Here is a 25019-nt window from a genome sequence, read left to right as displayed (position 1 = left end):
AAAGAAACAATTATTGCTTGGGGGAAAAATTTTGGATATTGGATTGATTTAGAAAAATGGCAAAAATTGTGATCTCAAAATTATAAAATGACAATGTCAACTGCATATAAAGAAAATTTGTATAAGATGTTTTACAGGTGGCATCTACCCCCGACGAGACTTGCGAGAATGTTTAAGAATAAATCAGATAAATGTTGGAAATGTCACCAGATACCTGGTTCATATTACCATATGTGGTGGACATTTTCGGATGCAAAAAAATATTGGACTAATATCCACACATGTTTGGAAAAAATGATAAAATAACATATAGACTTTAAACCAGAGATCTTTTTATTAGGAATTCTACCGGAAATATACAACAAAGAGCTGAAATATTTGATTGTAAGTGTTTTAACAGCGGCTAGAATTGTATTTGCTAAGAATTGGAAAAATGATAAAATACCTATGCAGGAGGAAGTTATTAAGAAAATTATGGACCGTGCTGAAATGAGTAAACTGACATTTGTAATTAGAGAACAAGATGGTAAACAATTTTATATGATATGGGATTTGTTTTATCAATGGTTGGACAAAAAGACATGGTAATGTAATAGACTAGTTAATTCTGTGATAGAAATTTAATAGATTGATATAAAATATAATATGGACATATATAACCATTGGTTGAAAGTAAAACATAAATTTTAAAATAAAATTTGGAATATCTTGTATAAAATGATGGAATAAATAGTTTAGTTGTGGATGATTAATAACTGATAAATATATAAGCATATATTAGTTTGACAATGTGAAAATTGATATAAACTTTGAGTAATGACTACAAAAGGATAGCACAAAAGATTTGTAACCAATTGACACACTGTATGTATATAAAATGGAATATGGTTTTATGTTTTTTTAAAAAAAGAAATATTGGACAAAGATAAGAATATGGATAGAAGAAATTATTGAATGCGGATTGGAGTGGAAACCGGAACTGTTCCTCCTGGGAATGATCAAAGGGGACTGTTCTCCTAACGTGAGATACCTGATCATCCACTTATTAACAGCGGTGTGAATTTCTTTAGCGCAATATTGGAAAAGGCCTAGCGTACCACCGATACACATTATTCAAAAAAGCTATGAATGTGCCGAAATGGAGAGGCTCATGCTTAAATTAAATGGGAAGGAAGACTCAAAGTACTACCTGGTTTGAGATGAATGGTACAGCTGGGTAGAGTGTAGGAAAAAGAGTGTATAGAATGAATGAACCCAAGAAACATTATATATAGCTGTATATATTGAATGTATAAAAATAGCAGTCTCAAGCTTCCCTTCTATTACATAAACATTATCAAGGTTTCATTAATTAAATAATACAGTTATAATACAAAAGAAATAGTAGAGTAACATGTTATTTATTAATTAATATGTAATCAACAAAAGATAAGGAATACTTGCCAATTATTATTTATTATTGCTTATGATGAAATATCCAACCTATTATCAAATGTAATAGAAAGAAATATGTATATTGTTCTATCTACACAATTTTTATTTCTGTATAACTGTATGTTTGTGTTTTTTTAATTTTTTGTAAATAAAATATATTTTAAATGTGAAAAAATATTGATTCATTTAACAACCTATAAAGTTTAAACCTATAACCTAATTCCATATTTAATTCTATAACAGGTTCAGATCCTAAATGTGCAGCTGGGCCAATTAAGCCAACTCCCGAAGTAAGACTAAGATGGGAAAGTGGACCCAGTGCTTTAATACATTCATTGCAATCTGAAAAAACTGGGTTTCTACAATGTCATGTAGAAGATTTTACTGCTGATTTCCTAACTTCTTCACTTATGAACATTCAGCGTTTCTTAGAAGATGACATGCTTGCAGAAGTGATGCCTATGAATGTAAAAATTTCTAATACAAAAATCAACATAAAAGTATGTCATTTTCAGTGAGCTTGATACTGTATTTGTTTGGAGTCTGTATTCACTATATGAATAGGTCAACTTTTATAGAAACTAAAAAATTACTTAATAGTTCCCATAATTGAAACCAATATGTGTACATTTTTAAAAAGTGTTGTTAGATATAAACTGGCTGACATATTTATCTCATATTTAAAATATTAAACAGCAGTGGTTTAATTGTGATCTGTATCTCTGATGTATTTAATTTAGACTTATCACTCTTCAGATGTAGCCATATAACCACTCTCAATAGATAATAGCTAGCTAGACAGATAGCTATCTATAGTAGATATATCTACTATATAGACTGTAATAATAGTAGTAATATTTAATCTCCTTATCCTCTTTACTCTCCCTTTTATTGATAAAATTGTTCTGCTGCTTTGCATATACAGAGTGCTTCTGTAACCAAATTCCTTTTGCCACCTAATCACACTTTTAATGTTCCTACATAATTATAAGTTCTTACTTACCTTGTCACCTGAAAGTTACTTTATTGCCAGAAAATACTTCTGCATGCAGAATTTAGCCTTAACACATGTTAACAGTTTTTATATCTTGTGTTTTCTAGGATGATAGTCCTCGTGATAGTTTGTCTGCTCCTGAATCAGTCCCAGTAACTGTGTATATTGATCTACTTAAGATAGAGAGGAAAGATGATGGCTCATTTTACATTACAGGTAGAACTTTTCTTCCCTTCCCCATATTTAATACTGGCAACATTCAAAGTAAATGTTCCGAAAAATTGATTAAAATGTGCAAGATTTTTTTAAATCTTAACATTTTCATAGTAGTAAGGGTGGGGAAAGCAAACAGCCATTTTTAAAATTTCAAACCAAGTTCTTTAAGTTCTGTCCATTTGTGATTAATTTTATATTTTCGGCTATTATTTTTTTAAAGGTGTATGATGAGAGTTGATCATTAAGTATTTTAAAGTATTAAAATATACAGGAAGTCCTTGGCTTATGAACACAATTGAGCCCAAAATTTCTGTTGATGTGAGACAGTTAAATAAGTTTTCCCCCCTTTATGACTTTACTTGCCAGAGTTGTTAAGTGAATCCCTGCAGCTGTTAAGTTAGTAACATGGTTGTTAAGTAAATCTGGCTTCTCCATTGACTTTAATCAATCAGTCAAAATAGAGCTGGAACGGACCTTGGAGATCTTCTAGTTCAAACTCCTGCTCAACTTTGGTTGTCAGAAGATCACAAAAGCTAATCACATGACCCCAGGCCAGTGCTATTGTCATAAACATGAACCAGTTGCTAAGCATCTGAATTTTGATTAAGTGACCATGGGGCTGCTACAAGAGTCATAGGTATAAAAACCGGATATAAGTCACTTTTTTCAGTGCCATTGTAACTTCAAATGATCACTAAAGAAATGGTTGTAAGTCGAGGACTATCTGTAGACTATCACTTAAACAACATAATTGGAAGCAGAATTTCCATTGCTAAGGGAAGCAATTATTAGATAAAGTATCGGGATCATGCTGCAGTTCCAGTACTCCAGTTGCAGTCATTAGGTGAGGTTTCACGTTTCGCCAGTCCTGTATGAACTGCCAGCTCTGTCTCACTGCCACTTCCTCAGCCAGACCTGGCGAGCTCCCTTTGGCAGACAAGGGTCTACTGTCCTCCTGCATTTGGTGAGTACATCCTGGAGCTGCGCCCTCATCCAGTGCCTGGATTATGGCCACAGTGGGAGAAAGAAGACAACAGAGATCAGCTGGAGACGAGGGGTGGTACAGCCAGCTTGTGGCAGAGTGCAGGGCAGCCCAAAGGGAAAAGATTGATGGGAAAGATGTACATGTTTCAGACGTAAATGTGACCAAACACCAAATTTTGATCCCCTGCAATGGCCATAACTTTGAGAACTGTCAGTAACTATTGTCCATTCACTTTGAATGGTCACTAAACAAGTAGTTGTTAAGCAAGGATTAGCTATAAATGTTGTCAAGAAAAATTACTGAAAAATCTTACCTTTCATTTACCCATACTGGGTTTCAAATAGGATATTCAATTGAATTGGAGATGGCCTAAAAGTGCAAAAAGTCATAATGAATATAAAGAACAAATTATTTAGAAGTGAACACCAAAGGATTTTTATGGTAATGATTTACCCCAAATCAAAATAGATGAAATCATTATTTACTGTTTGTTAATTTGAATCCCAAACTGGTTAGAAATAAGGCAAATCACATTCCTGAGGTAAAGCATTGTTATTGTACTTTCTTTTAACCACACATTTTAATAAGTGGAACAAAATCTCATTACTAAATACTTCATGTTTCTTCTGAACTTTTTAAGTTACCTCTATTTAATAATAAAATGTGTCATGTTAAATGTATTAGCAATGACAGTTTCTGCTAGTTGCAGAAATAAGTGTGGTTGTCTACTGATTACTTGTCCAAAATAATATTCTATCTATGTTAAAGTTGAATGTTTATACATTTCCTTTATATAATTCCCATTGAACATAGCTGGACTTACTTTAAGAGATCGAATTAAGATTGCATTACATTAATCAATAACTTTAGAAAATACAGTTCCAGTTCCCATGTTTTTGTCAACATCATTTGGCAAAGACAGCATTACTAAATTTGACTTTTTTCCCTGTTTTTATTATATTACTGTAAATCTAGGTATATTATTATATTGTTTGGTATAATACTTGCATAGTATTAATTAAAATTGACATTTTCTCACTTAGATAACTTAGAATATTTTTTATCTTTACTTTCTAATATTCTGTTGATATCAATTTCAGTTTAGAATGTTAGTTTTCCAAGCATAACATTTCAGAAAAAAAGGGCTGCAGCAAAGTATTTGTTATGTAATAAAGATTTTGATCTTGAGTTAGCTAGTTAGTATGGAAATCTCCACAGTATAATTGTTTCATTCGAACATACACACACACATACATACACACGCACACAGAGACAACCACATAGCATGTTAATAAAAAGAAAAAAGTACAAGCAAAAACCAATTTAACAAGAAAAATGCAAATAAGTCATTTAAAATAAGGAAAAAGAACTATTGGGTTTTTAACTTCCCCTATTTTGTATATCTGCTAAAATAACAAATTTATCATTTAAGCCCCTTTAGAAGCCAGACTGAAATCAATGATATTTTACATGCAGTTTGATACATTGTATCTATGGGAGCCATTCTTGCTCAAATTAGGTTAAACTTCCATTATTATACTGAATCTTAAAGTCTTAGATGTTGTGATTGGAAGGATCGGGACCTGTTAGGAGTTTTGAATCTGATGACTGTTAAATCATGTATTGACGTCAGAACCAGGAAACGTTAATCTGAAGGGCAAGCCAGTTAATTAGCATGTTGCCTTAATGGGTATAAAAGGACACAGCTGAGCTGGTGCCTTTTGCCAGAAACAAAATGTCTATTTTGAATGAGGACGTTACTGCAAAGAGATCTCTGTTTGTTTGAATTTTGAAGGGAAGTCCTAACAGTTTTTGCCAGCCGTTATCTTGTTATTTTCTACAGTTTGATTTGATTGTGAAACGGCTGCTTTGTGTTTGTTCGTTTGAATCTCCAAGAGGAGACATAACATTATTGTTTCTGGCCTAAACAAACCATCTTTCAAGCAAGATGGATTTAAATCAACTGTAGCGTTTGGTAGATGTGCAGCAACAGCAAATAAATCAGCTCCTGCAAAGCAATGTGACGCTTCAGAATCAGGTAACACAATTGCTGAATTATGTTTCCAGCTTACCAAGCCCTGCTGCTGTTCCCCCTGCCCCTCCTGTGAGGAAAAGCCCAGTATCCATGCCGGAGAAATTTTCTGGGCAAACGGACATGTTTCCGGCATTTCTGGGGCAGTGTCAATTATTTATGTCCTTGAGGCCTGAAAACTTTCCAAATGATCGGGCCAAGACAAGATTCATTCTTAGCCTCTTATCTGGGCAGGCTGCTAATTGGGCTACTCCTTTGTTAGTTCAAGATAGCCCGTTGTTGAATGATTTCCAGGGTTTTCTTCAGCAAATGAAAGTGATGTTTGAGAACCCAATTAAGATACAAACTGTGGACAGACGTTTGTGGGATATAAATCAGGGGAAACGTTCCCTCCAAGATTACGTTGCAGAATTTCGTTTGCTGTGTTTGGACTCCAATTGGAATGAACCGGCTCATATGGCTGCATTCCAGGAAGGTTTGTCTGATGCCATCAAAGATGAGCTGGTCCATGCAGAGAGGGCTTTAACTTTGGATGCATTGATAGTTCAGTGCTTACGAATTGAAGCTCGTTTACAGCAACGTGGACGCAAATGGCTCGGTATGGAATCATCTTCGTTTTCTCGTACATCCCACGCCACCGAGAGTTTTCCAATCCACGGTTAATGTTGAGGAGCCGATGGAGTTGGCGGCACTCCGCCCTCACTTAATGGCACGAGAACGATCGAGAAGGTTCCAGGAAGGCTTGTGCCTTTATTGCGGGGGTCTGGGACATTTTGTTAATTCCTGCAAACGGAGAGGGACCCGCAGATCCGTACCTGAAACCACTGTTTTCGTCAGGAAAACAGGGTAGACCTGATCTCAAGGAAACCCTAGGTCGGACACATTTCACATCCCCACCTCAAATTGCTGAAGTAAATCCTGGCCCTCCTCGGCATTTACTTTTGGACACTCAAATTTTTCTACAGTCACAGAAGGAGGGAATTCCTGCTGTTGCGTTGGTGGACTCAGGGGCTACAACCAGCTTTATGGACCGAGCTTTTGCTAAGCACTATGGGATCCCATTGGTTGCTGTACATCCACCCATTAAGGTGGAAACCGTGGATGGGCGTGAGCTCAAGTCTGGGCCCATTCGTTTTGCCACCAGCCAGTGCGTATGATCATTGGGGATCATGAGGAGGCGATAAGTTTTTATATCACCTCGAACCTTCATCTCCCTTTGGTGCTCGGAATGTCCTGGTTGCGTTTGCACAATCCGTGGTGGCTTGGTCGCAGAACGGTATTTCTTTTCCAAGTCTCCAATGTGTAGACCACCTGAGACAATTGGAACGGAGCGACGCCTCCATTGGCTGTGGGAGACAGAGTGGGGTTGTCAACGAAACATCGTCAAGTTAATCATCAGACTCGGGGGAAGGGCCCTGCGGTGGGGGATAGTGTTGTGATTGGAAGGATCGGGACCTGTTAGGAGTTTTGAATCTGATGACTGTTAAATCGTGGATTGACGTCAGAACCAGGAAACGTTAATCTGAAGGGCAAGCCAGTTAATTAGCACGTTGCCTTAATGGGTATAAAAGGACACAGCTGAGCTGGTGCCTTTTGCCAGAAACAAAATGTCTATTTTGAATGAGGACGTTACTGCAAAGAGATCTCTGTTTGTTTGAATTTTGAAGGGAAGTCCTAACAGTTTTTGCCAGCCGTTATCTTGTTATTTTCTACAGTTTGATTTGATTGTGAAACAGCTGCTTTGTGTTTGTTCGTTTGAATCTCCAAGAGGAGACATAACACTTAGATGTGCACAAGATCAGATTCAGAACCTGATTCGAGAGTTTAGAAAATAATTACTTTAAATCAATTGAAAAACATATAGTCCAATTCAGCACTAAATATGAAACAAGTTTTGGCTTTTGATTTCCACTTTTGACTGCAAAGTGATAATTTAAAATTTTTGCAGTGACAAAACCATGAAGTGGAATGAATCTTGGCAGCTTTAAACCAATTAGTGAAGGGGAGCCATTGGTTTTCTTTTTTCTTTTTTGCTAGATTTAATAAAAAGCATAGAATAGAGTAAGCAAAACATTACTGAATACAAAATTGAGTATGTCTTATCCAAAGCGATGCAATTAAAATGTATGGTGACATTTTTCATTCACATTCTCTCCCTGTTATTGCCATATTTTGAAAAATAGAAGTAACTTTTTTATTTTTTGTCAATATGTCTGCTTTTTTTGCAGACCACTGAAGTGTCAGAATACTCATAAACTCTTATTAGATAGCTTATAAATTATTGTAAATACCTAATTGGGGAATTTTAATTTGGTTCTGTTTAATTTCAGACTGAATTGTGTTTTATCTTGAAAACCCAATAAATCCAGGTGAAACAGACAAATTGATCAATTTGTCATATGAATGTAAATCATTAAAACACATTTGTGGGTTTTTTTTAGAATATATTCAAATAAAATGCACTGTGAATAACATTCAGAAGTTTAAAATCATTTCAGTGTAAAAATATCCAGGTGATTCATCTGTTTAAATATATGAGAAGTAACAGTCCATTTAGATTACCTATATTGTTAAGCAAAGGTTTGAGGGTTAGAATACATTTTAAAAAGATAGATTTTTGGGAGAACATTTCTTTCCTTTTAAAATACTTCGAGCAATACATTTTGAAAAATAAGTTTGATCCCAGTTCTTAATACTTGGATTGATACTATCTTAATGTTATATGCATTTAACAACAATATTGGTAAGGGAGCATTGAAAATATTTTGTGTGTCATATGGAATATAATAGAATATCAGAGTTGGAAGGGACCTTGGAGGTCTTCTAGTCTTCTAACCCCCTGCTTAGGCAATCTCTTCTAAAAACTTCCAGTGTTGGAGCATTCACAGAAGCGAGAAGCCTCCAGAAGCGAGTTGTTCCACTGATTAATTGTTCTAACTGTCAGGAAATTTCTCCTTAGTTCTAGGTTGCTTCTCTCCTTGATTAGTTTCCACCCATTGCTTCTTGTCCTGCCCCCAGCTGCTTTGGAGAATAGCTTGACTCCCTCTTCTTTGTGGCAACCCCTGAAATATTGGAAGACTGCTATCATGTCACCCCTAGTCCTTCTTTCCATCAGACTAGGAATATCCAATTCCAGCAGCCATTCTTTATATATCTTTATCAATTTCTGCTTGATATAGTTCATATTGATGTGATGCGTTTTACTGAGTTATTGATATCAGTATCTTTGTATAATCCTCTTAATTCTCTGATTTATCTTAACAGACCACCAAACAGTTAGTAGTGATTCACCAAAGACACAAAGCAGTATTGGGAATCAGGATGCTGAAGCTGGTACGCACAAGAAAAAAGTTTTTCGGTCCCAGTCCACACAAACATCTCCAAAAATTAACACTTCCCAAGAATTTATGGCTTTACCTATAGTAATCAAAGAACAGGTAATGGAAAATCTATTATATTTCTTCTCCCCCCCATCCTTTCTTTCTTTTTCTTTCTTTCTTTTGTAAAATTGATTTTATAATGGCAGTTAAAGATTTTATATTGTAAAGGACAGCATATCCTTTTGAAGGAAACTGGAAGCCAAATCAGGTTTTCCTCAAGTACTTTAAAAGGTCTCCCGATACGAAGTGCCCCACCAACGCTGAGGTCAACGCAGGAAGCACCATATCCGGGTGTGCAACAAAAGTACTTCCTAATGGCAAGCCCCCACCATTCCCCCCCATTTCGCATGTTTTAATATAGGCCTGAATTTGGGGGGAGGGGCTTAATTTCATTTCATGCCTATAAAACATGCTGGGACTTCCTATTGGGGGAGGCCGTATTGTTGGAGAAACACGGTATGTACAGTACTTTCTCAGATATTTAAATTATATATTAGTAATTTTCAATTATGAATGGGCTACGTTTGTCAATTTCCAACTATAAATTACTATCCACTAAAGTTTTATTCATTTCCTTAAAGAGTACATCATTTAAATCATGCCTATAATTAAAGTATACTTTTCATCTGATTATTTGGATAGGTTTCCATCAAGGTGTTTCATATCGAAACTGCTTTGACTGCTATAATTTATGAATCCTCTTGTTCCAATAAATAGGAGGTCATCATCTTTGTTACCTAAGTTTTTTTGTTTATTGAGTAAAGTATTTATAACCTCATGCCCTAAATAATATATCCTCCACAACTCCACAATATATCCTCCAGGGTGGGCCGATCCTGCGCTGCGGCCCTGGAAAATTGGCCTCCCCACGTGGGGTTGGGCTGCCCTCTCAGGAAGGGGAGGCTTTGTTGTACCAGTAGTAGGGCGTTGTTTTTAAAAGAATGGGCTTTGCCTTCGAACGATGCGCAGGAAGGCGGCGACAGGAGTGCCTGAAGCCAAGTGTCTCTGCTGGGCTCTGTTTGCAGGGAGGAGCCCTGGCTGGCTGCCAAACGCTGCTCCAAACACTGCGTGGCTGCTCCAAACGCCGTGGCAGCACAGGGAGAAGGGAAAGCAATGGTGGCGGAAGGTCTCCCGTCACTGCCCCCGCCCCCCCCCCAAGGATGCAAGGGAAGGAATTAAGTCACCCACGAAAAGATGGCCTAGCCATTTTTTCAGTGCTCAAAAAAAATAAGACCCGGCCTTATTATATGAGAAACATGGTAAATGTATGAAAAAGATGTATATAATTTTAATATGTAGGTGAAATAAACTGTTTTTAATGCATTTACAGAAATTATACAAAATTAAGTAAATATGTAACACTAAATTATGAACCATGGCTCAAACCAAAACAGTAGATTTATAACATTTAACTCGGCCATGATATTTTTTAAAGCCTTGCAATAGAATATTTTTTTCTAATCCTAAGTTTAATTCAATGTGTTTTTCTGTTAACTGAAGTCATATCATAAGTAGCGATCAGCTGACAGTTCCTGCTGAACAGATTTGTGCATATGCAGTATATCTAGCTTGTAAAAAGGAATGCTGAGCTAAAGGTTAATCATAATAGGCAGCATGGCCTTAAATGGCTATTCTACCCTTCATAAACATGCTGATGTGACTTTTTTACATGTGTTACAAGTGGTTTTTAAATGTGTGTTAATTTGGAGCAATACCAGAGTCATCTGTTGTTAAATTAGTGAGGATAGATGAATAGTTTACATCCAGTTATAAGTAATGCTAAAGGCCAGAATTGTATTGCAGAGACTTGAGGTGAAAGTGTCATACAAATCTACATTTTATCAGTCTAGAGCATAAGGAGTTTTTTTTAATGATATTAAAAAGTGCTCTCAGTGTATTGCAAAGCACTGAAAAAGAAAACCAAAAAAGAAACAAACAAAAAACAAATGAGAAGCATAGAATTCTTTCGTATAAAAGTATACTTTGCTTATAAGGCTGTGGTCTTATCAAACTTAATTTGGCATTTTAACATTAAAAAGCTTTATTTATTTATTTACTTATTTATTACAGCTTATTGAAGAAAATGAATGTCTAAAACAGGAATTAGCCAAAGCCAAGATGGCCCTTGCTGAAGCTCATATGGAAAAAGATACCCTGCTTCACCATATTAAAAAAATGAATAATGAAAAATGTTAGCAGACTCTATATATTAATGAGAAAGAAGAAAGGACATTTTATATTTTTGTTTATGGAATTGAGAAAATGCACTTGTAAAAGAGATAAGAAAAAATAGGTTTTTTTCCTTTTTAAACTCTAAGTTGCAGTAATGTGAAGAACAATTGCTATTATACATCATTAACTTGTGAAATAACTGTGAAATAATAAATTAATACAGTATTCCTTTGTCACTGATAGGATAACTTCATCTTCATTTGTGAAGATAAAAAAATCTTTGTTACAGCAAAACGACTTTCAAGAGACATTAAATTTGCACTATACATAAAATGGTCCATTATGGAAATTTGTAATAGTCATGCAGAAATAGTTCAGGCACCAATAGGATGTGCTTAAAGATTACCACCTTCAAATCTCAAAATGTATAACTACAGCATGGGAAAGGATTATATGGTGATATGTTGGGAAAATTGGAAATTGCACAATCAGTTGGATAATGATTTCTTATTAGATCACAGAACAATAGAAGTTGTTAGACCTGAGCTCTTTTTGAGGATCATTAGTCATTTTTTGCTTTTACAATGAATCTCAGCCATTCTTAGAAACTTTAAAATTTTTAATAGTTGAATGTTCTTTTGTAAATTAACATCGCTGTATATTAAAATGCTTGAAAACAGTTATATAAGTATTTGAATTTGTAACACTTTAAGAAAATGTAAAGTTGCATTTTATATCACAGATTATGTGTAACAATTAAACTTTAAAATTTCAGTTTAAAATTGCTGTAAATAAGTAAAGTACACCAAACTGTGCAAAAGATTCTTACATTTTTAAAACAACTAAATCCCTGATAGAACAGTTATCAGGATGATAATATTATAAAGGCTATTCAGATCTTTCTTGATCATTACTTGAAGACATTATAAAGAGTATGTATCTGCTATACTTGAACTGTAAAATAATTCAGGGAATAATTGATTTCTTTTTAAAGTAAAAATAAGAGACCAAACAATTAAAATCTGGCGAGTGAGTTACCAAATTGGAAATAAAAAATATTAATTTGAATTGAAATTATTTAATCAAAGTTTATCTGATGTAACTCATATTTACTGGATTAAAATAATTGAAATTTTTGCAAAAAGAAGACAAATCAAGATGTCCAAATTTTGTAAAACAATTCTATATGCCTTTATTTTAAAACATAATCTTAATTTTATGAAGATCAGAATATTTTTCATCTCCTATTCCTTTCAATTGAAATTATCATTTATCTTTATTTTGTCCTAAATATTATCTCACTATTCTTCTATGCTTTTTTTCTGCCACTTTAATTAGTTTATCAGAAATAAAAATTATATATCTCCGAATCTCCAAAATATTTGACTAAATGCATGCTTATTAAATCCAACTGATTAAAATGGTAAATTATTTTCCAGATTATTTTTGTACAGGTTATTTATGTGCAGTCCATTTTAAAGGCTACACATAACTAACCACCATTTAACTTGGTATTAAGATTTGTTTAGTTTCCTGCAGTTTTATTTCTAAGTGACATATGTAAAATTATGTTACAAAATAAATATATACAGGTAGTCTTTGGTCAATGATAACAATTGGGACTAGAATTTCTAAAGCTAAACAATGCAGTCATAAAGCGTGTTGTGACTGTACCACTTAGAGATAGCAGTTCTGGCACTTCCAGTTGCCAATGTTAAGCAAATTCCACAATGTCGCATAATTGTTAATTGTGACTTGACAGCTTCCCCATTCACTGTGCTTGTAAGAAGCCAGCAAAGAAGCTGAGCAATTAGATCAAATGACGGGATTGTGGGGACACTGCAGAGGCTGGAACTTTGAGGACTGGTTATAAGTACCACTTGTTTAGCACCACTAAGATGTGTAAGCACTGTAAGATTGAAATTGCTTGAAACTCATACTGTTTTCTAATTTCATGCTTGTCATAACCCTAACCTAGTGGACAAGACAGGAAACACAACCAGATTAATTAAATTTACTTCACTGTAAAGAACGTGAACAGAAACTTCTAAATCTGAAAGTACAATTCTTTATAACCCAAGAAGTTAGGAAGATTCCCTTCTGAGCTTCTTGCTCCACCCACTTTGCAGCTGTGGGCTATATTGTCTGTTATCTTATTGTTCCCTAAGCAGAATCTCCTCACCCAGTCTCCCAAGATCTTTTCCACAGAACATTAGAAGTGCTACTTTTTTATACACTCCGCTCTTCTTTATAAGAAGAAGAATTTTAAGTTAACAATTTTTAAATCACAGAATTGTCATTTTAAAACAAAGAATTTCATTTTCTGATTCAGTTTTTTTAAAAATTATTGGTGCTGTGAAAAAGAATCCTTCAAATTCTAAAATTAAAAATTGTATTAATATTTCTATGAATGAATTAAAACCTCTTACTTCATGCTTCCCAATTGGTGTGGAAGGAGTGGGTTGGACTTTGCATGATCATCTTTTTGTTATTTATTGCAACATGCATTTTTTCAGGTTTTAGTACATGTCTGAAAAAGAAATGTTGCTGCTGAAATGAATCACATAATTAAAGCAGAATGTATTTAATGAGATTCTTAATGTGGCTGCATCTTTTTAAAACTTGTGGGATAACCTAAAAAAGAGAAAGGTATGTTTTAATAAATTGCACAGTGGTCTGAAGCACATTCCATAAATTATTTTGAATTGCACATATTATTTATAATATTGAGGCAACTTTAATTTCATTGCATTTAGAAAATGAACTAAATGTTAATTTTAGTAAACAATAGTTCTTTCAGCTAAAAAAAATCAATGTCCCACAGAATAGTGAAAATAAGTTGTGGTCCTATTTATTGGTAAAACATATTTGGTAAACTGAAGAATCTGTAACTACTATAATTATGTTTGGGCTATTGATCTGATCTCCAAGATTGGCAATTTGGTTGCAAACTTTTTATCACCATTTGAGGAGACATCATCAGTGTGCCTTGAATTGGGATTGTCTTGTCAGAGCACTGCCCTTTAAATACCTTCTTATATGATGCAAATTACTGTGGATATTGTTTGTTCAGCTACTTCTGAGTCATGGTCTGACTTCAGACTGTTTAAACTTTTATGTTTAGTGTACTAAATACAGAAACTATGTATCCTTGGAAAACATTCCAAGAAACACATTCTAGCCACCATGAATTTTGATTACCTGTACACCAACATCCTCTACAAGAAAGTATTGTTAACTATCAGAAATTCCATCTCTGGTGGCAACACAGGACATCTGCCAAGCATTTCATTCATATTATTATGAAAACTTGTAAGAGCCTGTGGTGGCACAGTGGTTAAAATGCAGTACTGCAGGCTACTTCTGCTGACTGCTGGCTGCCAATAGTTCAGCAGTTTGATTCTCACCGGTTCATGGTTGACACAGCTTTCTATACAAGATCAGTAAAATGAAAATCCACATTGTTGGAGGCAATATGCTGATTCTGTAAACCGCTTAGAAAAGGCTGTAAAATGGGTGTCAAACTCAAGGCCTGTGAGACAAATCTGGCCCACGAGGTATTTAGATCTGGCCTAAGGGGCTGCCTTGGAAACAGTGAAAGACCAGTCCACAGTGCCTCAGCCAGCGAAAATGGAACTTGGGAGGGCTGCAGGCAGCCACTGAGCTCCATTTTTCTGGCAGAGGGCTGCAGGAGGCCATTGCAGCCAAAAACAGCTTGGGAGAGCCGCATGCGCTCCATTTTCATTGGCAGAGGGCTGCAGCAGGCTGTCACAGCTGAAAACAGCATGCAGAGCTATTTCTGCCAGCACGTGAGAGATCACCTAGAAGAGCCCCATTCCACATGTGCGCGCCCCCTGCCAGCCAGCTGATTGTCGGGTACCTGCCATGCATGTGCGGGGGGAGACACGTGCACAGAAGACAAGTGCTCATGTGCAGAAGCGCATGGTGAGGGGGAGTCGTGTTCGCATGCACAGCAGCATGTGGTGGGGGGTCACACACGCATATGCAGAGGCACGCAATGTGGGGGGTCGCATGCACATGTCAGAGGTGCATGGTACATGCGCAGGGGGTCACAGGTGCATATGCAGGGGGCGCGGGCGTATTGTATCATGGATGCAGGCATGCGTGCTCGTGTACACGTAAGCACACACACACACTTTCAGCACACGATGTGGAAAAGGTTAGCCATCACTGATTTAGAACTATGCTCCCCCAGCTTCTACTTCCAAAAGTCTCTAGATAAAATTCATTAAAGACAAGTTTACTGTCTTGATTCACATGGAGAGATCAATAAGATTTAAATACAGAGAAATTACACATTAAGTAAAACCTTATTTAGGAAACCCAACTATTATATATATCTATTTTCTGCTCCCATTCAGAATACACCAGAAATTCATCATTTTTATCCAAGTAACATAATATTCATCTCTTCAGACCAATCAAATAAACACACAAGTATAACTCAAGCATGTATCAAATATCTACGGAAATGTTGCCTTAAATAAATCAACAGGCCTTCTATAGCACATCAAATTCACAATACAATAAAACAGAATACCACTTATTAGAAGCCAATTCTGGAAGGTATTCCCTTTCATAGGCTTTACTTGCATGATGGTCTATAAGTAAGTGTCATTAGTGGTCAACCACAGTTGCTTATAGCCATTCAAGTTAAATCATCTGTTAAGCAGCAGGAACAGCAGCACGTTAGATCACAATAATGCAGCTACAGGAATGGATCCAGATGCCAGTTTTGCACAAATAGTTCTTCAGTGCCCAAATTACAATGGAGGCTATGTTTTCTTGTACACATAGAGCCATATTATATGTGAGAAAAATATCACAGCAGTGATATTTTGTGATATAATATGCATTGGGCAAATTTTTGTGCTTCAATTTCAAGTTATAAAGTCAGATTAAAATTACCTACTGTAATTGCAACATTGTGCTTACCACATTATTTGGAAAATGATTAACGTTTTCCCCACCATTGCAAGTGTTAAAATGATGGGATTTTTCTCCCTGTGTTGGGGTGATCCTATTTCTGTATTTATGTCAATTAGGCCTAATAATCTGGATTCATTGGCTAAAAAGACTGAAAAGGAAGACTTAAAAGACTTAAAAAGAAAAAAGAATAGTGACTACAGATTTTACTTCATATCTCAACTTTGATAAATGACTTATTTAAAATGAAAACTGGAAATTATGAATAGATTTGTTTATTTATTTGCATTCCACTCATTCTGGAGAAACTGATCTTGACTTTGATCTTATTCAAGTCCATATTTGCACTTTAAAAAATAGTATAGGACCTTACATTGTCCACAATACTTGCTTATCCTGCCTATAATATATGCCACTTTTGTAAGCAATCCCCCACTGCAGTACAGATATACTACACTAATCTCTATCCAATACAATGGATTTAACAATATATTTGACATCAGAACTATTAGTATCCAACAATGAGGGAACAAATATCTCAATTTCTACAGATCATTCTATTGTGATAATCTGTGTTCTGTAAAGCAATTATAAAAAGTAGTTTCACTGCAAAGTAACAGAGAAGCAGAAATTTAGGGATTAATGAAAAGCTAAGGCTACTTTATCACACAATACATTAAGGCTAAAATGTTTGAAAAGGGCTGTTTTGGCTAATTGAAAAGTTTAAAGTCGTGCATTTTTCAGAATGCTCTAATGCTTTAAAGCAGGGGTCGTCAACCTTTTGGACCTCAGGGACCACCAAACTCATAATCTTAAATCCCAAGGACCACTAACTGGTTCTGTGGGCATGGCCTAATTGTGGGTGTGGCTTGGTGGTCATGTGACTGGCCGGGCATGGCTTGTATGTAAATATTATAAATATTTATATAAATATTGAATTTTTTATTAAAAAAGAGCAACTTTTACCCAAAATCAGGCAAAGCAGGTAGGCAGATTGAGTTGCTCACAGTATCACAGATTCATTCAGAAATCTATCTTTGGCTAGTTCAGTCTGTCACATAAAATTTGCTTGCCAGTAAACTCACAAAATTAACTCACAACATACCATGTATGTAAATATAGAATTTTATTAAAAAATATTTTATTAAAAAAGAGCAACTTTTACCCAAAATGAAGCAAAACAGGCAGGCAGATTGAGTTGCTCATTCAGTGATCTATCTATCTGCCATTGGTTAGCTCAGTCTCTCAAATTTGCTTGCCGTGAGTCTGCACTGAATAATAGAAACTTCAGTCCTAAGGGAGGTTCAGCTGTGCTTAAAAGCAGAGCCGAAGATCTAAAGACTAGCTAGAAAGCAAGAAACCCAACCATTTCCTGCTTCCTAGCTAATCTAATCTCCTGGCACAGCAGAACAGGTGATGCTCAGAAAAAGGAAAAATAGCAAATTAGCAGGCAAGTTTGCTGGGTAAGGAGTGAGTGAGTGGGGAGGGTTCCTGCAGGCCATGTGGGCGGTGCAGCCTTGTGTTTCTGTGCAGCCTGGATTAATTGCTCTGGGGATGAGATTTCTCTGTGGGCCACCAAAATTTTCTTGCGGCCCACCAAAATTTTCTCGTAGCCCACCGGTGGGCCACAACCCACCGGTTGGTGACCACTGCTTTAAAGGCTTTTCTTAGCCACTTCAAGGATATTTGTAGTTATTTTATTACTGATTTCAGGGACATACTGTTTGTGTTTGCTTGCACATGTGAATACATCTAGAAAACACCTTTTAAAGGATATGGCTGTTTAAATGCTTCAAGAAAGAGTGCTCCATTTACAGAATACAATTTGCGAAGAAGCCTTTTCAAATGTTTTGCAGAACCCTATTACAAAACTAGTGTTTCTATCACATTTTATTCTAAGGTTACTAAATATTTCCCAACTTTTATTATTTTTATAAATAATTCAAGGTGGTGAACGATATCATATTCTTTCCTCCTTCTATTTTCCCCCACAACAATAATCTTGTGAGGTAAGTTGGGCTAAGAGTGACTTGCCAAGGTAATCAGCTGGATTTCACACCTAAGGCAGGACTAGATGATCCATGATGCCTATACAATAGTGTCTTTGCTTCTTAAGTGCCAGAGTTGTTTCAGTAATATAAGTAAACCAGTTTCTGCATCAAAATATTCTACATAGTTTTATAATGAAAAAAATATTATAGCAAATAGATCAACAAAGTTTGGGGAGCAGGTAAAGACATTTAGAGTTTTTGAGAACATCTTTGTGGACATTGTTAAAATTTTTGAGAATAATTCATCAACCAAAGAATATTTTTCTTATTTGTATTTAATCTAATAGTGTTAATCTAGTGGCTAGCCCCCAAGCTAAAGAGTACTGTAACTATATCTTTATTTGCTTTGAATATAATAACATTAATGAAAGTATGGTAGAAAACAACTATGACTTCATTTTTCTTAATGCTGGATTTTCAAAAAAGGTCCTGTTCTCACAGTCTTCCTTTCTAAGACCATTTTTGGTAATCAACTTGCACAAGCTATTTAAATAAACTTTCTAGTATCAATCATGGTTTTAGTTATAGAAATGTCATATCTAATGTACTTTAGAACTGAATGTATTCTATGCACAGCTTCACACTTTCATCTGTATATATAAATGCAAAAATAAATAAGCTCTCTTTTTCAGGTTGTTTCCAGTAGATCAGCCAACTGTTAGAAAGTATCAGTCTAATGTTTAGATGTCAAAAATCCCAGATTATATATTAATACTAATCCTAACTTCAGCCTATGACATAATTCACTTGATCATATTATTTCCAATATTTTTCCATATTGCTAAATAACTTGTTAGCTTTGCATCATCAATATACATCATTGAGCAATAAAAAATAAAAACAGTACAACTGCTGATTCAATTGTTTCTTAAATTTGAAAGTGTATATTCCAGAATTATTTGAATATATTTCAATTAATATATCCAATACTTCCTTTAGAATTGGTACTGTTTACTCTTCCTTCAGCCGAGGGAGGCTATACTCCTATAATGAAAAAAAATGTGAAATTGGTCTGGGATTTGGTTATTTATATCCTACTTTCCTCTAGAAGCAAAAGGCAGGCTTCTGAGACAAGCCAATGGAACTTTGTCCCTTTTTAATGTACATCACACATGTTGCATGAATGTAAAAATAGAGTTTCAATTGTCTGGTTATACCTTCCGTTTCGAATCCAATGACATGCTGCTGCAGACTCTCCTATGCTAACAAACATGTGAGGGTAGAATATTCAGTAATAGGATATATTTTAGTTACAAAGTTTGAAGCCATTTATTTCATTTTATCATCAGTTGTTAAGATAATACGGTAGTGGATATAATGATAAATTAATTCAATTATATATCATAAAATAAGATCCCCCAGTCCATCTTATATAATTAATGATTTAGGTTTTGCAAAAGCCAGTTTAGTGATTCAAGTCACACACTGTTTATCAAGTAAGTCAAGCCACACAGTTACATACAATTATTATGTATTTGTATCTCATTTATTTAAAAATGTTTTTTCTCCACATTTCATCATTTCTACTACTAAAAGAAAAGAAGTATTTGTTGAAACTGGCAGCAGAAATTAAAATTCTTCAAAGCAAACATAGCATTCTACATTATGACTCCATATTGCATATTTAGGTATAACTATGTAGTATATTGGTTTATTTAATTGTAAACAATTGGGAATGTGCTGTTAAAAAGATAATTGTAATTTTTTTGGTTAAAAATAAATACTTCGAGTTCTTTGTATTTCCTTCAGATTTAGATGAACACAACCATATGACTTTCTTGACTCCAGTATAGGAATTAATTTGTCATTCTCTTCTTCCGGAGTGGTTGTTTTTTTTAAAAAAAACAAGCTTACAGACCTGGAATTCTGTATATCCATCCTGGCTTGTTGTTGTTTAGCATGTGAGCTCAGAGAAAGTTTGTCAGGTACAGCCAGCTGCTGATACTATATGAAAAATTATCATCAAAAATGACCATCAAATTGTTTATGGTGAAATTGGTGTCAAGCTCATAAAAAATAATTCAGTGGTAATTCCCAAACACTATACAGTTTTACTAGGCTTAGGTTCAATTCAACTGAAAACTTGTGAAGACACAAGATGGGCCCAGCTAAGCTAACACTAAACAACAGCCCAATCAAGGAACCACCAAAAACCATTCCCACCACACTGACAGGGCAAGCCTATGGTATATAAAACCCCACTCCCTACTTGTACTGATGATGTTACCTAGGCTGGTTATGAAATATATGCAAGAAAACCACCAAACTCAGACAACATCAGGGACTCCATAGTTCAACTGATCGTCTCATCCATTGATTATGGTCACTAGGCTGTTTGCTTCATTATTTGTTTACTCAAAACTCAATCTTGGAGGAACCTGATAGAGGTAGCTTTACACAAAAATTAATGCCATCAATTTCCTTTCTTTCATATTACAGAAAGGAACAAGCAGGACAGAAAGTGTTGTTTGATAACCAATTCCACTTCTTATCAGCCTAGTGACCATAATCAATGGATGAGACGATCAGGATATTTTTTCTTATGATAGATTGGTATATGATATACCATAATGTGTCTTAAAAACAAAACCATAAAATGACTCAGAATTGTGTGGTTTAAAAGAAAATATTAAAATTATAACTCTGCAGTACAATAAAATGACATGAAATTCAGAGTGAAAAAATAAATAAATATGACAAACTTAGGGCCTTTCCCTACACATTCATAGGTATTCTTTTCTCCCATCCTTTAGAATCATGGCGGTCCTTCTGCTTTGCCCTCCCAGGGATTCTGTTCCAGATATCAAGGGAAGAAGGTTGACAGAAGCTACCTCTTCCCCTTCCCTGCTTGCCTTCTCCTGTGGCTCAGATCCCTTTGCTACTTCCTATGGAGGAGCTATTTGCCCTTTCTCTGGGCTGGCTGCAGAGTGCTGTTGTATGGTGTCCCTGATGATGATGGTGGCAGCAGAGCTTTCCAGGAAGTGTGGAGAGATGCAAAGGCATTGGCTGCCTTCATTCTGGCTTTGGAGGCAAAGAGCCCCACAGCTGAATAAGTGAGGATGTGCCTGCAGTGAGTCAATTGGAACACTACAGGTGACTGACCTCCTTCAGGCTTTTCTTCCTCAACAGAGAGCATTTATATAGAGGAGGGCTTAATCCATTTTCTACTGAAAAATATTATTTTTTTAATAGCCTGGCAGCCTGGCCTTGAAATGGAGGCTCCAGTGGGAGGACATGTTGTTAAGGACTGGTAAGCAGTCCATCTCAAAGCAATAGAGTCCTTTAATGTGTTAAAAAGAGTCACCTTGATGAAACCTGGTGTTTAACATAAAGACAGACAATTTAATGAACATTTTTGAAATCATATTATTGTGGTTATTGTGTAAAGTTCAAAGTATGAAGAATAATCCAGAAATGATGGAGGCCTATTGAGGAAAACAAGGAGAAGCCAACTAGTTCCATTTGTTAGTACCCTAACAACTCCTAAGAAGTATAAAATTAGAATCGTGTACGTGGTCAATCTGACATTTTGCTACTGAAAGAATGATTTATCTGACATTTAACTGAACACAATATAGTTGTGTTCAGCTACATGTGAATCCTTGAATTTAGCAAGCTTCTCAGTTAATAGAAAGGTTACTGGTGATATAATTTCCAACCAGTTAAATTGAAAGATTTATTAACTGAATAATATGAATAAATTATTTTTATCGTTTTTCCACCAGAAAATAAACTGTAAATATATATCATTAAAGGAGAATGTATGTAATTGTAAATATCTATTTTTAAACCAGTTATACTCCATAGCCTGGTATAATTATACTAAGACCACTGTTGAGAAAACATTAAGTCATAACAATGTAAAGACACTCTTAACATTGTAATGTAATAAATTTACAAATAATATTGTAACATTGTAATAAAGGGGACTATTTGCTTATGCTTGTAGAGTGTACGCTAAATATAGCAGATAACTGCCAAATGACTCTGGGGGGAAAGGAAAATGCTAACAGAAACCAGATTGTCACTTTTTTCTTCTTGTGAAAAGATACATTATATGGGTATAATATGAGTCAATTTGATACTGTAGATAAAGGCAGTGGTTTAGAAACTAGAAAACTATGAGTTTTAGCACATTGTTTATGTAAGAAAGTGCTAATATCAGTAAAAAGAGGTGGTCTTGGAGCCTTTGTAGGGGTGTGGAATTTACTGTAGATGCACTGGTGTAATCATAGAAAGGTCAGACCTTACAGTGTGGCTATGAAGGTCATATTATGATTTATATTGCTTTATTTATCACTCCTATGTAACATTTCTGGGATATATAGTAGTCCATAACCTGGCTTAGTTCAGGACTCTGGCATTCTTTTGGCCTGAAGCCCAGGGATCACTGTAATTGTGCTTGCCAATAAAAGGTACTGTGTTGCATCTATCTCAAAATGCTTTGGGTCCTGATTTAAAATGGACGTTTTTCCCACAACAGAAAGATGGATCAGATATTATGCTGTTTTAAACCAAAAATTTATCTCCCTCCATAGGTGACATTTTGATATATTCTTTGTGTAATGTTATGCCAAGGTTTTTAAGATGTACGATTGCCTGATCTTGTCCCAGCTTTATCAGCATCTTACTTGAGAACCTCAGTTTGTGTGATGTGTCATTTACTTGGAATTTTCAGGAGAAATATTTATCTGAAAAGGTAAGATATACCAGACTTTGGGATGAAGTATAACTTTTAGGCAATATCTGAATATATTCAACCATGTATGTCTTATTTTGATTATTATAAATCCTGCCTCCAATCATAGAGCAGAGTTAAGCACATATTTTGCTGTCTGGAATTCTTAGGAAACTAATTTGAGTTGTTTCCAATTTCTCATAGTTGATACCTGGATTCAACTGTACTCCATAGAGAACCTATGCCAATGTCTTGGCTTCAAAAGCTTCACAGCAGTTAGTACATATTGGGCTTTTCTAGTGAAAAAGAAAGGATTGCTAGGAAACTCCTCTGAGTGTTCAGAGCTATCTGGATAATACGACTATGTTCCTCCCCTGAAGAATGTAGTACAAACCAAGTACTTAAAATGAAGGATTTGTTCAATAATATAATCTTTGACATTCCATCAGAATTTTACAAAATGCATAGTATTTGTTTTCTCATAATTTGTAATGATTATTCTTAGCTACTGGATCTTCTACCAGTGCCTGCAATAGTACAACTGTATTGTCTTTATAAAGTGGTATAATTCTGTTCAGCCTGTTTTACGGAATGCTTACTTAAGGAATCTACCAATGCATTAATATCGTACTTTAAAGTACAATGTACTCTTGTTTAACCCCATTACTAGTTGGCACTGAATTTTAGAGGTGTTCAGCTACAGGATATGTTACACTCAAGTTTGTATTTTTATGAGGTTCACTTAATAAGGTAAGCAACTGTTTATCAATTGTAGATTATTTGAGTGTTTCTAGAGATGGAGTCCAAGGCCTGTTTTAGATCTACAAACAAGGGGAAAAGGGCTGACTTAGGGTCTCTTCAAGCCAGTCTCAGAGTTTCTTACGAAGATGGTTATCTAGCATAGATCTTACTCATTAGGCTAAAGATGCTCTCTGGGCACCAAGTGGATGGATGATCTTTCACTGTCTTCTTCCAGGTAGAGATAATTATGGCTGTTTCCCTATTCTGTTCAATGTACTTTGTGTTACAATATTAAATCCCGCCTCTGTAATAATATATGCAAAAAACATCACATTTGAAGGTAAATATATTAGGTTGTGATTTTTCTTTCCTCAAATGTCTTATGTTCTTAGCCATCCTTAGCATATTTTATGCAATAAAGCAACTGTGAAATATCATGCATTACAAGAAATTTGGAGAAATAATTGGAAGCAATCTGGTTTTAATGATAAACAGGAAGGTTGTAAAAGCACATGTATTTAGAGCACAGCCCTCCTTCAAGAACTACTTATGAATTTTAAGTTTTAATTTGCTAGGAATAAGTTATGATTACTTCTTATGTATTAATTCTATTAACTGGTTTACTTAATTTAAATGAAATATAAGTTTTCAGAGCAGCCTCATTCAGTTCTTTAGATTGACCTTATTTTCGGGAGTGCACTCTCCAAAATATCATTCATATGACAATTCAGGTCCTTCACCCAAGAAAAATACACAATCCTGCTATGTGCTTTGATTGTATGCCATAGTGTTTAACTACTCAATTTCCCCCTGTAATCTTTGCCTTCTTTGTACTTTCTTTTTAAAAACAATTGTCCCCCTAAAACCGTTCAGGAGCCTCATCTTCTGGGCAACCAATTACACAAAGGTGGGGGGGGGGGGAAGGGAAAAAATCTGGAAGACTGAGATAGTTTGTAAGATGTAATTCTTAAAAAAAAAAATCAGCAGGGTTGCAGCCAAAGGACCTTCATTCAAATGTATAAACGTGCCTTAAAATTCGAACTAATGTTATAATAAGCTGAAAAATCGGAGTGGTCCTCGCTTCCTTTTTCGAACCGCAGCCAGCGCTGTCTTTCCTCGCCACTCCCGCCACCACGTTAGTCGTCTCAATAGCACATCAATTCTTCGTTGGATCATTTCTGTTTACTTTCCGGAGTAATCCTCCCGTCAGAGAAACGCCACCGACTCCCATCAGAGACTCTGCCGGCGCCACTTCCTTCCAGCGTTCTCCCTTCCTCTCCATCACCCCGCATCCTAAGGTGAAGTCTGCGGGAGGGAGGAGGAGCGCGCGCAGCGCGCGCGCGCGCGACACCGCAGTAGAGCGCGAGGCGAGCTGCTCGTTGATGCCAC

At 35.5% G+C, this 25019-nt stretch overlaps 1 protein-coding gene across 1 annotated transcript in view; it reads left to right on the top strand.

Annotated features, from left to right (window-relative positions):
* Positions 1-13619, top strand: part of BLTP3B (bridge-like lipid transfer protein family member 3B) — a 72201-nt gene extending 58582 nt beyond the window's left edge. Inside the window, exons 18-21 of the mRNA XM_026698036.2 lie at positions 1678-1934; positions 2536-2644; positions 8926-9098; positions 11112-13619. Of these exons, the coding sequence (XP_026553821.1) occupies positions 1678-1934; positions 2536-2644; positions 8926-9098; positions 11112-11237 (665 nt within the window). The 3' untranslated portion in view covers positions 11238-13619. The remainder of the gene's footprint in view (positions 1-1677; positions 1935-2535; positions 2645-8925; positions 9099-11111) is intronic.
* The last annotated feature ends 11400 nt before the right edge of the window (positions 13620-25019 follow it).

This window comes from Pseudonaja textilis, chromosome 5, assembly GCF_049901715.1.
Source record: "Pseudonaja textilis isolate UNSWEBS1 chromosome 5, rPseTex1.2, whole genome shotgun sequence".
Lineage (NCBI taxonomy): Eukaryota > Metazoa > Chordata > Lepidosauria > Squamata > Elapidae > Pseudonaja > Pseudonaja textilis.
Note: the sequence above shows the minus strand (reverse complement) of the source record. Positions and strands in the feature narration are given on the sequence as shown.